At 53.2% G+C, this 14,631-nt stretch overlaps 1 protein-coding gene across 1 annotated transcript in view; it reads left to right on the forward strand.

The window, feature by feature from the left end:
- Nucleotides 1–14,631, forward strand: part of EBF3 (EBF transcription factor 3) — a 145,612-nt gene that overhangs the window by 103,522 nt on the left and 27,459 nt on the right. Inside the window, exons 6-8 of the mRNA XM_042780416.1 lie at nt 1,828–1,972; nt 8,957–9,087; nt 9,599–9,725. Of these exons, the coding sequence (XP_042636350.1) occupies nt 1,828–1,972; nt 8,957–9,087; nt 9,599–9,725 (403 nt within the window). The remainder of the gene's footprint in view (nt 1–1,827; nt 1,973–8,956; nt 9,088–9,598; nt 9,726–14,631) is intronic.

Raw genomic sequence — 14,631 nt, forward strand, 5'->3', positions numbered from 1 at the left:
AACTGCCCCACAGGGTCTCCAAGGCTGTCAGTCTTCATGGAAGCAAAGCCCAAACCACACCCACTGCTGTGGAGTCGATTCTGAACCATAGTGCCCCTAGAGGACAGAGTGGAACTGCAGCATTGGGTTTCCAAGACTGTCATCTTTACAGAAGCTGACTGGCACATCTTCCATCTACGGAGCAGCTGGTGGGTTCAAAGCACTAACTCTTCAGTTGGCAGATGGGTGCTTTAACCACTGTGCCACCATGCCTCTTTTCCTGGGCTGCTGATGGCACTAAAACTGGTGGCAGAACCTCTTTCCCTCCAGGGCTCCAAGGACAATGCCATAGGCCACTTTGCAGTCAGCAGCAAAACAAGAAGATGACCCTCGTGGCAGCACTTGGACCGTTACGAGCTTCCATGGGCCTGAGGCTGTGGAAGCCTCAGCATTCTCGGCAGGAGCCAAAGGGGACGGGACCCTGAGGAAGCTGCCTGATGAAGGGACTGTGGGGCATTGTGGGTACTGCCTTTGCTGGGCCACCTTCGTAACAATCATTACTCACGAGTGTGTTCATGTATGAGTCCGTAGCTTCAGCTTTCCATTGCTGATTCTGTAAGGTCTGTGTGGACAGTCTGGACCGAGCTTGGTGGGTGGACGTTGGCCGGGAACACTTTCTGGCTCCCCCCTCACCTGCTGAAGAGGCACATCTCTCTGTAGGGTTTTGGGTTACTAGAGTGGCGCTGACCCTCACTCTCCTGGACGCCTGACTGAGTCAGGCTGCCCCAGCCGTGGCAAAAAGCAGGCTTCCTTCAGCCAAAGTCTGCACTTGAAGACCACCAGTGCTTCTCTGGGGCCCAAATTAACTCTGAACACCCAGCTTGGCTTTCTAGCCATTCTGGACCCCACACGGATCCACCTCCGTTACAGAGAAACTCCAAGTGGGCGGTCACGTCCCATGTCCTGGGCCTGTTCAGGGTGCCATGTCTGGGAGGCAGGTTGCAAGCTTACTGGGAGGATGTCTGGGTCAGTGGGGCTGTCCCTGAGGGTGTACGTCCCTTTTCCACCTCCACACCAAGCAGCTGAGGTTCAAGAAGGACCTGTCCATCATTGTGTCTCTGGCTGTGCTCTGAACCTGGGTGCAAGAATGGGGGCCTTTCACTGCAGAAGAAAGAGGAAATTCCATTGGCACACCAGGCACCACAGGGCTGGCCATGGCAGTGAACATGAGCAAGGCTACTCTTTCTGGATTGAAAACACTCACTATTCATACTCAATGTAGCCTTTTCACATGCAAACAAGTTCATTACCAGACATTAGATGTAACTGTCAAATTGACCCTGGGATCCTTTGCTGGTGGGACGCGGGGAGCCAAGGGCCTCAGATTTATGAAGGCTTTTTGGCAACTATGTATCCTCGCTGCTCTCCATGGGGGACGGTCTCAAGTGGGCGGATTTTAATTAGATAAACTATCTAATCAATATGTGAACAGATCAATCAAAACAGCTGCCGTAGAATGAGTGGCTAGAGGGGGTTTCTGAAGCTAACGGCCAGAAGAACGCTTCCCTGAATTGAATTCACTTGTTAGCATAACAGGAGAGTAAACTGTAATTAGTGTAAGCGGGTTCTGAAGAAAAGCAATCTTGAGTCAAAACAAAACAAAACTCAAACTCCCCCACGGCCATTCGCCAGAAAGGCCGGGAGGGTGACTCTGTCCAGGGCGACTTGCCAGGAACAAACGGGCCTCCCTCTCGCGCCAGGATGATACTCAGCCTGCTTTTCTTCCGTCTGGAGGGCTGCTGGGCTAACCTTGGCCAAGTGCGTTTCAAATCCGCTTCATCTTCACAGGTGGTTGTGTCCACAACGGTCAACGTGGACGGCCACGTGCTGGCTGTGTCCGACAACATGTTTGTACACAACAACTCCAAACACGGGCGGCGGGCCCGCCGCCTGGACCCGTCAGAAGGTACGGCCTCCTCTTATCTGGAGAATGGTAGGCACATGTTACATGTTTGCTTTTTGATATGATTTGCCATGCTTCCTTTTCTTTGTGCCATGCTTTCTGTTGGTTCATGTTGCGTGACTCTCTGCAGGGCCCTGCCGCCCCTGGCTCGGACCTCTGGGCCCGGTAGTGAGCAGGCTTTTCCCTCCCCCCGGCCCTTTGCGGGCTAACTCGCCTCTCAACTCACCTCCCCGCCATGGCCTCCACTTTTCTTGCTGGTTTGTTTGTGAACTGCACGTTGTTTCACAGCTCTTCTTGCCATTTTAATCCAGTTGGTTTTATTTCTGGCTTGTTGTACGTCCCCATCGGAAAGTTTATTCCCAGTTTCCTTTGTGCACGTTTTAGTGGACGAGGCACCTGGTCCAGGCAGTTGAGAAGGGACAGGGAGGGCGTTGCCTATATCAGGATGAAGTGTGTGCAAGTGTGTGTGTGTGTGTGGGCATGTGTATGTGTACACACATGTGCCTGAACATGTGTGCGTGCATGTGCATACCTGTAACCACACACGTGCACACACACACACACATATGTCGGTATGTGTGCACATGTGTGCTCGTGTGCGTGCATGCATGTGTATGTATGTGTACTATTTGTGTATATGTGTGTTTTGGTGGCACAACCAGTTAAGCAGGTGGCTACTCACTGAAAGGCTGAGGGTTGAGTCCACCCAGAGGCTCCTGAGAAGGCAGGCCTGGTGACCTCCTTCCACAGAAGCAGCCCCTGAGGCCTTGGGGTGCACAGTGCTCCTCTGACACACGGGAGGCTTCTAGGAGTTGGGACTGACTCAGTGGCAACAGGGTTTTTAAAAAATATGTTTATGTGCATGTGTACATGTGTGTGAATGTGTGAGGCTATGTGTATTGCATGTGAATCAGTGTATGTGTATATGGATGTATACATGTGTGTGTGTGAATCTATGTGTATTGTATGGGAATTAGTGTATGTTTGTGTATGTGTATACACATACATACATGTGACTGTCTGTATTGTATGTGAATCAGTGTATGTGTGCATCTGTGCATGTACACATGTGTATTTGTATGCATATGTGGGTGTGTGTGCACACATGTGAGTATGTGTGTCTCTATTGTTGTTTTTGTTATGTGCCATTGAGTCGGCCCTGACTCACAGCGACCCCTCCTTGGGTTGCCGAGGCAGTAGCACCATAGAAGTAGATTGCCCAACTTTCCTTCCGAGGAGTGGCTGGTGGGTTTGAACTGCCAGCCTTCTGGTTAGCAGTCAAGTGCCTTAGGCACTATGCTACCAGAGCTCCTGCGTGTCTCCATGCATGTTCTGTATGTGTATGTGAACGCGTATCTGTGTGTAGGGGTGTGTGTGTGTGTGTGCGCGCGCGCAGATGTGAATGTGTATGTCTCTGTGCATGGGTACATATGTGTGTATGTGCACACACATGAATGCATGTTTCCATGCATGTGCCTGCATGCATATGCGTGCACATGCAAGTGTGCATACATGTGTGTGCACATGTATACATGGGAGTGCATGTCTCTGTGTGTGTCTGTGTGTAGGGAGCCTTGGGTGGTACAATGGTTAAGCATTCGGTCACTGGCTGAAAGGTTTGAGGTTCACGTGCACCCACAGGTACCTTGAGGAAGGGCCTGGCAGTCTACTCCCTACAAGTCAGCAATTGAAAATTCTGGGGAGCACAGGCTCTGACACACATGATATATGTGTGTGTATGTGCATGAATTCTGGGGAGCACAGGTCGACTCTGACACACACGTGTGTGTACGTGTATGTGCATATACATGTGTGTCAATTCTGTGGAGCACAGGTCGGCTCTGACACACATGATATGTGTGTATTGTATGTATCCGTGTGTGTGAATTCTGTGGAGCACAGTTGAGCTCTGACACACATGATATATGCGTATATATGTGCGTATATGTACATATACGTGTGTGTGAATTCTGTGGAGCACAGATCAGCTCTGATACACACGATATATGTGTGTCTATGTGCATATATACATATACATGTGTGTGAATTCTGCAGAACACAGGTCAACTCTGACACACATGGGATTGACATGAGGCACAGTCAACTCTTTGGCAGTTGTTTGTTTCCTTAATATATGTGTATGTATGTGCGTATATGTATGTACGTATGTGTATGTGTGTAAATATGTGTCTGTTGTGTGAGTATGTGAAGGGGGATGGCTGATAGTGGGACTAAAAAATAAAACAATATGTAAAAAAATATTTGCTTAACCAAATGCTTCCCAGTGGTTGACTTTTGTTTTGCTTGTGAAAAGAAGAATTTTGGTAAGAGTGTATGATAGGGCAAAGCATCTTTGGACATCAAGTCAGAATTCAGAAAAACTCAGATGCTGGGGGGTGTTTACCCAGCCCCTCACCCCACACTCTGTGCCAGGTACCCCTTCAAAATCAGACCCCTTGTCTCTGCCCATCACACATTTTACAAGAACCATGAGCTTCTGAACGCTATGCGTCATTGAGAAATCAACGTGACTTTTTTTTTTTTTTTTTTTGAAAAATGAACTGTGAACAAAACAGTGTGATTAACTCCTTTAGAGCAAATAGGCCATAGAGTGAAACAGTTTTCAGACAGAGCCACACTTGAGGCCAATGGGAAAGTGAGCAAAGCCTGTGCACATTACCTGAGTGAGCCTCGATTCAGGCCGAAGAGCGGGAAGACAACTTAGGAATCTGCTGCGGCCACAAAATAAACTAATTTGTTTTTCTGCATTAATGACTGAGGTATAAGGGAACAAAAATATAATGATGAAGGGTCGCCCTGTGCGCCAGGGCCATTAGACTCCATGACGTATTGTTTATGTCCTTCCCGTGCACTGAAGGTAGGTGTGTGTTTTGCTTAGCAACCATCACTAATGAGGCTCACAATTAAGAAGGTTGGATCCCCGGCCTCAGTTCTCCGTATCCCCAGGGAGCAAGTGCTTGCAACTCAATAGGCTCAAGGAGGCCTCTTCAGCCCTGTGGTGCTGGGCTGGAGTCTGGGTCCACAGCCGGCCTCCCCTAATGAGCTATCATGATGAGAGTAAAGTACAAGTATTTATTTTTATAAGTAGCATGAAAAAGATTTGACTGTAAGCAGAACATGCCGATTTAGAAAGATAAAGGCCGCGCGTGGGCACCTTGGAGGTAAAGCCCAACTCATCCAAAGCTTTGTGCAGAAGCAATCTTGCTCAGGATGCTTTTCTTGTTTGTTTCAATATCGTATCAACATTTAAACCAATTATTTAAATACCGTTTCTCTTAAAGAAGATGGAAACGTCTTGTTCCACCCCAGAAAGTGACTCATCTTTCAAACAAGCAATTCCTATGCAAAGAGGTGGCTTGAGAACTGGCATATGCAGCCCTTCAGGAAAGGAAGTCCCTCACCAGTGGTAGCTTTTTGTAATTAATGCCATTCTCAAATGCCCGACCAGAAGAAACAAACAAGGCAGTGTTCCCTCTTCAAGGGTGTGGTTAGCTCTGCAGGCTCTGGTCCTTCTGAAGAGTGGCCACTTAGGAGGTTCCTTCTGAGGCCTAGCCACAGAGCTCCTGGTGCAGGTACCTCCCCTGCCCCGATGGAGTGGGCTGTGGGGGTGGGTGTATGCTTTGAGTCAGCCCCTCTCTCTCCCAGGAGCACACCCCCACAGACCGCAGATCCGTGTGTGTGCGGGGCCCCTCCCGGCTAACGTCTCATTATCCAATCATCAGCTATGCAGAGCCGTGTGTACACACTCACTCACGGTTTCCAAGTAAACTAATTCCCCCTGCTGCTGCTGTGGACGCCTGCCACCAAGTCCTTTGAGCTCACAAAAAGCAAGGCAAATTATTTACAGTATTGAACACAGAGAGGGGAAAACAAGGCGTCTAGCTTCCAGCACAGCCCCGTAGAACTCCTGTTTTAATTTTTTCCTTGTCACTCTCCCCCTGGCCAACAACTCCAACCCCGTTTAAACCCTGCCCGCCGCCCGGCCTGCAGCACAGGAGCGATTTGCATGCCAAGTACCGTAATGCGGTTAGGCTTATGCAATAAGGACAAGTGCATCCAGGCTGCGGGGCTTCAGCGAGTTAAAGGAACAGATGGCCTTAGGAGAGGTAAAAGGTATAATCCTATCAGCTGGAGTATCAGCCAGCCATCTGGACATCCCAAGCACAATTACAAGACATTTTAGCAGGCAGAACAAAGAAGTCTTCATGAGGCAAGATTAGGCCTGTTTGAGTGCCTCAATATTCCGAATGCAGGCAAGGTGACAAGCGCAGGGGTTTGACTCCCGAGAGCGTGCTGATTAACGGGAAGCTGTCTGCTAATGGGAGCCTGGGCATGGGAGAGGAACCCCCAAAGAATGACAGCCGTGCGCTAGGGTCAACACACAGGCTTCCCCTTGCATCCCCCCCGCCTTTGGAAATTCTCACTCCCTGTGGCTGGGGCCCCTGGCCTGAGACCCACCCCAGTCCATCTGGGTAACTGAGCAAGGCATTGAGGACATGGACCAGGAAGCTGGCATTAGTGGGGGCCTCTGCCCACAGGAGGGCGAGAGATGGGGACATCCCTTCGAGCTGAACACAGGGCATCCCAGTGTGTGCTGGGGAAACACGCCACACCTCGTCCTTCGAGCATGTGGCGCTGGGCCCCCTGCAGCTCACGCTCTGTCTTTAGGGCTGCGTCCTGCCGTGGGGCCGGCGAGAGGAGCTGGGAGGCAGCAGGAGGCCCCTGTCCCTGTGCTGCTGCGAGCCCTCTGCCATCTTCCCGGCTCCCTCGTCTGCTGGAGCGTACGGCGCACGTATATCTGTGCTGTGATGCTGTGTGTATAATTCATTTTGCTAGGGTGCCCACTGAACACACGTTCCCTCTCTATCTGTGCATTGAAATGTATGCAGATCCAGGCAGGGGAAGATGGCTGTTGGTCGAGTAGAGGCCAGGTGCCCCGTGCCATCTTTCCTCTGAAAAACGCTACAGATTCTGAGGCGACGTGCGTGGTCTCTGCCGGGCCACAGCTGCCAGAGAACAGTCTCTTGTGCGTGCAGTGGATCCTAGTTTTTTTTTTTTTTTTTTCCTTTTCTCACCTCCAAAGTAAATTTGTTTACTGTAATTTTTTTTTTTTTTTTTTTGGTGAATTATTTGCCATAATTGGCTGTGCTGATGAAGGTCACCCCCTTGGAGGTGGCTTGTCAGTCTTTAGAGAGCTGATCCTTCTCAAATGTTCTCCATGCAATTAAGAAAAGCAAATGTCACACGGAAGCCTCAGAAATGAAAATTTGTCTGAACTTATTAGCATGGAGTCAACAGCGCTAGTTAAGGGCAGGTTCCCAGTGTGTGTGCCTCTGCTGCGGAGGGAGACGCACGTGCAACGAGCAAATATAACCCCCACGCGCCCAACATGAAAGCAAACAAAGGCCGGTGGCGTGTCTGCACTGCGCTAAACAACAATAGCTAACGGCGATGAACTCGGCAGTGTCGGCAGCGCTGCCCCTGGCCCGTCAGGGAAGCCACGGCACCTGGGCTTCTGGAGAACTCCTCATTTGAAGACTTGCCACCAGGTCAGACCCAGAGTCCGGAAAGATCTGTCTGATGCCCAGCTGCATGGGTGGCCAGGAAGAGGCTCAGCCCCCTGCAGGTTCCTGGTGCCCTTTGGAGTGGTCCTGTACGGAGCAGAGCCAGTAGACAGCCGTGCGGGGAGCATGGACGCTTGGTTGAGCTGCTTCTCCTTACCAAGCTTAGTGACTATTTTCTGGACAAATGCTCACGCCAAACTCGAGAGAATGAATGCCACCCGGGCATGGGTCGCTAGGCCAAGGCCCTTGCTCTGTGACTCATCCCCCCCCCTCCCATGAAGCCAGGAGGAAAAAGGGGTGACTGCCACCCAGTATATCTTCCCCGGACCCTGGGCTATCCCAGGGCTTGGTATGGGTCCAGGGGCCTCCTACACTTTGGAGTAAAGTTGCAGTCAAGCAACGTTAGCAATGTGAGGGGCCATGTAGCCATCCATGACCCAGGCCTACCCGGTAGCCTGCCTTCTTTGTGGTTCACCCTGACGACAGCATGGCCCTGAGGGGCCTGTGGACAGCAACCGGCAGGGCAGACACACCCCTGGCAGAGCAGAGAGCAGAAACAAGCAAGCAGACGTCTTGGAGTTGTTCTTTGCATGGGAGTCCGCCTACAAAAGACCATCAAAGGCTGCAGGAAAGGTCTGCCAGCATCATGTAGAAGAAGAGCCGATCAAAGCCAAGAACAAAGGCGGCCTCCATGAGGCCTCAGCCCTGGCCGGCCGGCCTCCGCTGCAGCTCACAGCACCTGCTGGGCTGCGTTGGCCTCCCTGGGCGTCGGTCTCCGGGCCCTGGTCCCGCCCTGCCCCCCTCTGCTGTCTGTCTCTCTGTCCCCCACCCGCTGCAGCCACGCCGTTGTAATAACTCACGCAAACATGGGAGACAAAGGGGTTCAGGCCGGCAGTGCAGGAATCACTGTCAACGAACAGTATTAGATGCAAAATGTGTACCTCTGATGAAAGTATTAATATTGGGCACTTGGCTTTTTCCCTTCCTGATGAAAAACGAAGAGTCGTAATTGTGGAGTGACAGAGCAAATGAAGTTTGGAGCCAAAAGGCGAAGTTCGTGGCTGAAAAAGCCCGACCAATTAGCTGCTATGAGGAATGGGAGTGTGAGACGTTTGCTCCAGCATCCCCCCAACAGCCTTTTGATTGACTCTGCTTAGATCGTGCAGCAAAGCAGATAAATCGACGTGCCACACACACGTGACACCTCATCATTTGTGGTCGTCATATCTGCCCTGACACGGCGTTTGCTAGATGAGCTGTTGTTTTTTCTTGTTCAGTCGTATTCCACAGCTGGCCTTTGCTCGATCAAAGATTTAATAGTTTGGGTTAAATGTGTCATGGCGCTGCACCCGGCGCACCTGTGGTGGGCATGGTGGCCTGGGTCGGTGGGTGGGCACTGAGGCCTGTCCTCTCTGTCTTGTGTGAGCAGCCACTCCGTGCATCAAAGCCATCAGCCCCAGTGAAGGCTGGACAACAGGGGGAGCCACTGTCATCATAATTGGAGACAACTTCTTTGACGGCCTGCAAGTCGTGTTCGGAACGATGTTGGTGTGGAGCGAGGTAAGCCCACGGTGCTGGAGCGTACAGGTGTCTCTTGGGTCCTGAACGGCTTGGACACGGCATTGGCAGTGTGCCGGCATGAGGCCCCCCCGCCTACCTATTGCAGAATCCCCTTTTGCCAGGTGGGCGGTGGGTGGCAGGGGCTCCTGCAGTGGGTGGGTGCCAGACGCCACCCCCGTCCTTGGGTTTAAAATGTGCCGTAGGAGGTCCTTCTGTCCACTCCAGCAATTAGTGCTGGGATGACTAGAAGCAGGTTTATGGAGACATATGGTGGCAATTTTCATATGAGTGATACCCTGTGGCTTTTCCTGCAAACGAAAACCCAGGATCATTTGCAGATACTTTTCTTAAAGAGCACTGTGGATCCTGAGTCTCCGGGTGACAGCTCGGAGGTGGAATTCCGAGACGATGGTCCAATTTGTGCTCATTTTGCTAATTATATCCAACTGGCAAGTGTACGCCTCGCACAGCCAGTGCCACTGAGTGCCCGTCCACTGTGTGGTTTTTGTAGCTGATCACGCCGCATGCCATCCGCGTGCAGACCCCCCCGCGGCACATCCCTGGAGTTGTCGAGGTCACCCTTTCCTACAAATCCAAACAGTTCTGCAAAGGAGCCCCTGGACGGTTCGTCTACACCGGTGAGTCTGCGCTTCCCACTCGGTGACGGGGTGGTCATCTGGGCCCTCCTCCCCAAGATGCGCTCCTCGGCCCCTCGGGCCCTGCTGGGGGGTGCGGGCTTCCCTGGGGAGGAGGGATCAGTGCCTGTGGCCTGTGCTTGGGTCTGGCTGCACACACAGTCTCTGGGTCCTGGCCCAAGACCACGTGACACATGGACAGATGCAGCCCCCCCACCAGTGTGCCATCACGGGCACATCCTTTGCTGTCTGCTGACCTCAGCTGGCTCACAGGGCGTGCGGGGGTGTGTGTGTGTGTGCAGGGCAGGGAGCCTGCGTGTGCCATCTCTCACCCTTGTGGTAACCCCACAAGGTGACAGTGGTCCACTTGCAGAAACTGAGATCCAGCAAAGCCAGTCAGGTGCCCAAGGGCACACTTGAGTCAACAGAGGCCCGTTGAAAGCCAAGTCTCTTGCACCAAGCCCAGGGTGTAAACTATCACACAGCCCTGCGTCTCACAGAACACCCAGGCTCTGGGGGCTCTGTCCTCTTACCGCTGTCTCGGGCCTCGGTCGGTACTGTTTCCAGACTCACGGCACCAGGAAGGGATGCCTGGGAAGTAGCCATGTGCTACCTGAGAGGTGCTCCATGCCATGCTGTGCCCACAGGAGGCCTGAATTACCACTCCTTGTCTGGGGCAGCTACTGAGGAACTCAGTAAATAAACCAAGGCTGTGGTTGTGTTTGTATCTGGACGTCCAGTCTTAGCCATCTCTGAATACTGCCATGTTTGAGAGATAAACGTTAACGATGAAAGTGCCCTGAGGTTGAAAGGTCGAAAGGGAGTTCTTGTGTGTATGGTTTGATGCTGGTGTGACAACTGTGGCCTGCGGTCCTGGGGTGGCCACCAGGTGTGCGCTGGACCCGGGCTGCAGCCAGCGGCTCCGCCCCTGCTCTGCACCAGCTGAGAGGACAGCCCAGCATATCTGGTCTCTCCTTGGGTGGGGTCCTTCCTTCTGCTCAGTGAGGGGTGACACGTGGCTCTTTGGGGTCCCTTCCACTGTGGGAGTCCGGGAAGCAGCAGATTGCTCATCACACCCTGTTCTAGCAGGGATGGATGAGTGCTGAATGTGAAATGCCACTCACTTCCCAGCAGGCCTGGCGTTACCCCAGTGTATGCCTAGACGGGTCCTCATGGGAAGCCAGGCCACTGCTCCGAGACATCCAGGCTGCTCTGAGCTCGGCCCCCAGAAGCACCTTGGCTTCTTTATGGGTGGAGGGAGTAGGACATCAGTGGGGAGCCATTGCCTTTTGGGCCTAAAACCCCGCCCCATCTGCAGGGTCCAGGCTACCCCAGCGGCCTGTGTTCTCCATGGGATCAGCACATGCTCCCAGGAGCCAGACCTGCCGGATGATCAGGTGGGAAACAGGCAAAGCAGAGAGCTGATGGGAACCCCCAGCCCACCCCACTTTGGGTCAGGGTGCTCATGGCCTTGTTAAGAGCAGAGGTTGAGAGGCCTGACCTTCCATTTTCTGAGGGCCTAGTACATAAGAAAATGAAGACACATCTCAACAGGGTTATGAAAACGTTCACACACATAAGAGGTTAGTAGGAGCCCTGGTGGCACTGTGGTAAAGCACTCAACTGCTAACCAAAAGGTTGATGATTTGAACCTACCAGCCACTCTGAGGGAGAAAGATGAGTCAGTCTGCTTCTGTAAAGATTTACAGCCTTGGAAACCCTACGGGGCCCTTCTCCTCTGTCCTGTAGGCTGTTGAGAGTCAGAATCAACTCGAGGACAATGCGTTTCAGGTTTATTTAGCCCACTCTGTCAGTGTCTGTAAAGTTCTCATTGGCTAATTGGTGTTTTGGGTTAATGTGTGTCGACAGACAAGGGCTTTTGCTCTGTGTGAGGGTACCATCGCCGTGGGTCCCAGACAGCGGGGAGATGTTAGAGGCCTGCAGGCACCCTTGGACCCAGCATGGGCTCTCCCAGCGTCTTTGTCACAGGTTCCATTTCCCTGGAGAGACGGCAGCCTTGCCAGGCCCGGAAGGACCTTCCCTGTTGGTGTGCTGGGTGCCGTGGGGCGGATGTGGTTCAGGCTTCAGGCCCATGTTCTCCAGCAGCGGAGGCAGCATGGTGGCTGGGGGGACCCTGGCCTGGGGTCAGGGCCCTCTCAGGCCTGCTTGGGTGGATGTGTGATCTGGGCCTGGTGCCTCCTGACCCTGGCCTCAGCTTCTTCCCTTGCCCTGTCTTGAGGGGGTTCTGGGAGGACGTGAGAGAACCTGTACCAAGGGTCCAACACGTGGCAGCCACCTATGGGGTCTGGGCTCAGACTGTGGCTGGTTGTCAGAAGCCAGCTGCCAGGCCTTGGTCCCGTCTGCCTTAGTGTGGAAGCTCCGCTGAAACCCATTCAGCATCCCAGCCCCCACGGGCAGACGGGCGAGGGCTGCACACGGGGACTCCCTGGTGGTGTGGACAGTGAGCGTGCTCGGCTGCTAAGCAGAAGGGTGGAGGTTCAAGTCCACCCCGAAGAAAGGCCTAGTGACCTATGCAGAAACACAGCCACTGGAAACCCTGTGGGCTGCAGTCGTTCTCTGACATGCCGGGGTCGCTGGGAGTCGAGTCCACCCCAGGGCGACTGCAGACAGTCCGCATCCCCAGCTTCTCACGGAAAGAGCAGGCACGTGCGGTCACGGGCATGTGTTGACACGTGGCTGGCAGCGGCCTGTGTGGCTCATGTCCACGCCATGTGGCTCCTGGTGTGAGCAGCAGCTTCTGTCCCAGGTGACTGTTGACACGAAAATGCTGAAGTCACCCACTGTCGGCTTGGGCTCTGCTTTCCGTCGGGTGGATGCCCGTGGATCTTCTGCTAAATTCGGACCTTTGCACGCGTGGGCTCTCTGGGGCGGGGGTTCGGCAGGGCTGTTGTGTATGGCACAGTTTCTTTTGAGAGAAGAGGGCCCTGCCCTCTGCCTGACTTCCTCTGCTGCCTAACTGTCGAGAGGCCTGTTCAGAAATGGGCTCCAGGGCTCAGGTGTGTTGGTGGGAGGAACCAGGTGTCACTTGTGGTGGTGGTGGTGGGGGACCCTACAGCCTGCCCAGGCGGGGCTCTCTGTTGGGGTCACATAGTCATCAGCCTCCAGCCCCAGCCCCAGGCCTCTGCCAGCTTCCTTGCTTGGGGGAAGTAGCTTGTCCAAGCCCATGACCATGGCGTCCTAGAGGAGGACTGGGCTGCTTAACCCCCAGCTCGGGCCCTGGCTGCCCAGGCCCTGGGGACTGCCCCTGTCAGGAAGTGGCCATAGCCTGGTCTTGTCAATGCTGCTATTCAGTGGCCTGTGGGCGGCCCCCCTGCACCCCCCTGCACCCCGCTCATTACCAGGAATATACATTTCAAACGCGCTGTAAGGGAGCTGGTCTCCCCTCGCAGGGGGCAGAGGAAAGGGTGGGTCATAACCTGTCTGACCTGGAAACTCCGGTCTGATTTGCATGGCCCTGGAGTTGATGGGGACAATGAGATAATCACTGTGGACTGGGCTCCCCGCTCAGGGCCTAGCTCCCCCACCCCCACCGCGAGTCCCAGCACAGACACAGCCCCGCAGGGAGGGAGGCCGCCATCCCCTGGGTGTCTGCTTCCCATCAGTGTCCCGGAGGCTGCTGGGACACCCTCACAGTTAACCTTCCCCGTGTGAGGCCAGCCCAGGGGCAGCCAGGCCCGGGGGGCAGCCAGGCCTGGGGATAATGAACCTGCCCTGCAGAGGAGGGGGCTTCCCCGTCCGCCGCAGCCTGCCCACTCCCCCCACCAGCCGGGGGCTGGGGCGACTTTGCCGAAGGTCAGGATGATCTGTTTACAGTGCTCTGAAAACCACCAGGCTTTTCAGGCCCAGCCTCCATTCGTCAGCCTGGAGTGGGCAGGGGCCGGGGGCCGGCCGCCTGCATCCCGGCCTTGCGCTGCGGCTTCCAGCTCGTATAAAGATACAATTACCTTGGGAAGCGGTGGCAGCTCAGTTGATTAGCACGGTGAATTAAAAGAACGAGTCACAAATGACGTGTCCGGGCTTCCATACTAGTCCTTTGTATTCCCAGCGTGCCTCACCCCTGTTGTAAGGAGGTCAAAAATTAGAGAGAGAGAGAACAATTTCAAGCAGCTAGCACTTAGGGGCAGAATTAACAATCAGTGTGTATGTAATTGCCAGTTAATAGTGAATTGCCTTCTAGACTGTAAAAAGCAGTATAAACTGGTGGGCACCTAAAATTAAATTAATGAGATATTTGCTGCATTTAAAAGTGAATCGTGCAAATTAATAACGGAGTGCAAAGCTTGCTTTAATATTTGTCTAATAGTGTTTCATTGGCTTGTTTAATACTGATTACAGCCTTCCCGAGTAGCCTACCTGAGAGTCTGGGTGGCGGCAAACTGAGCAGTCGCCCACTGATAATTCCGCCAGTCGAAACACCACATTGATAAGAGCAATACAAGGAATTATTTTTTAATGAGAATATAAGCGTTGCAGTGTGATTTGATTAGGACAAATTGGAATTTGTATGCCTCTAATTGAAATGATGTCATCACCGAGATCACTTTTCGAGATGTGTTTGCAAGTGTGCCATGTTACTCCACCAAGGCATGGTCCCTGTTTTATGCCCATTCTCATAACAGTCTCTTATCACACCAGGGCATGGAGGCTGCTTGGCAGCGGCTCCCCTCCATTCACGCCCAGTTCCAAGAAACACTACACTGGCTCCGGGGAGGTTTCATGTTGACCTCTTTCCCCTAGTGTTTGGCCGACCCACCCTCATTTTAGAGAAGTCTTTTGCTCAATTAAAGAAATTATCCCAAATTACTGCGAGTCAACATGTCGTCTTCAACAGACCAAACCCAGTCACTAAGCAAGATGTTGCCGGTCAACAGTAAACATGTCCGGTGCG

Source organism: Orycteropus afer, unplaced genomic scaffold (assembly GCF_000298275.1).
Source record: "Orycteropus afer afer isolate SDZICR_OR568_19922 unplaced genomic scaffold, OryAfe1.0 scaffold00038, whole genome shotgun sequence".
NCBI lineage: Eukaryota > Metazoa > Chordata > Mammalia > Tubulidentata > Orycteropodidae > Orycteropus > Orycteropus afer.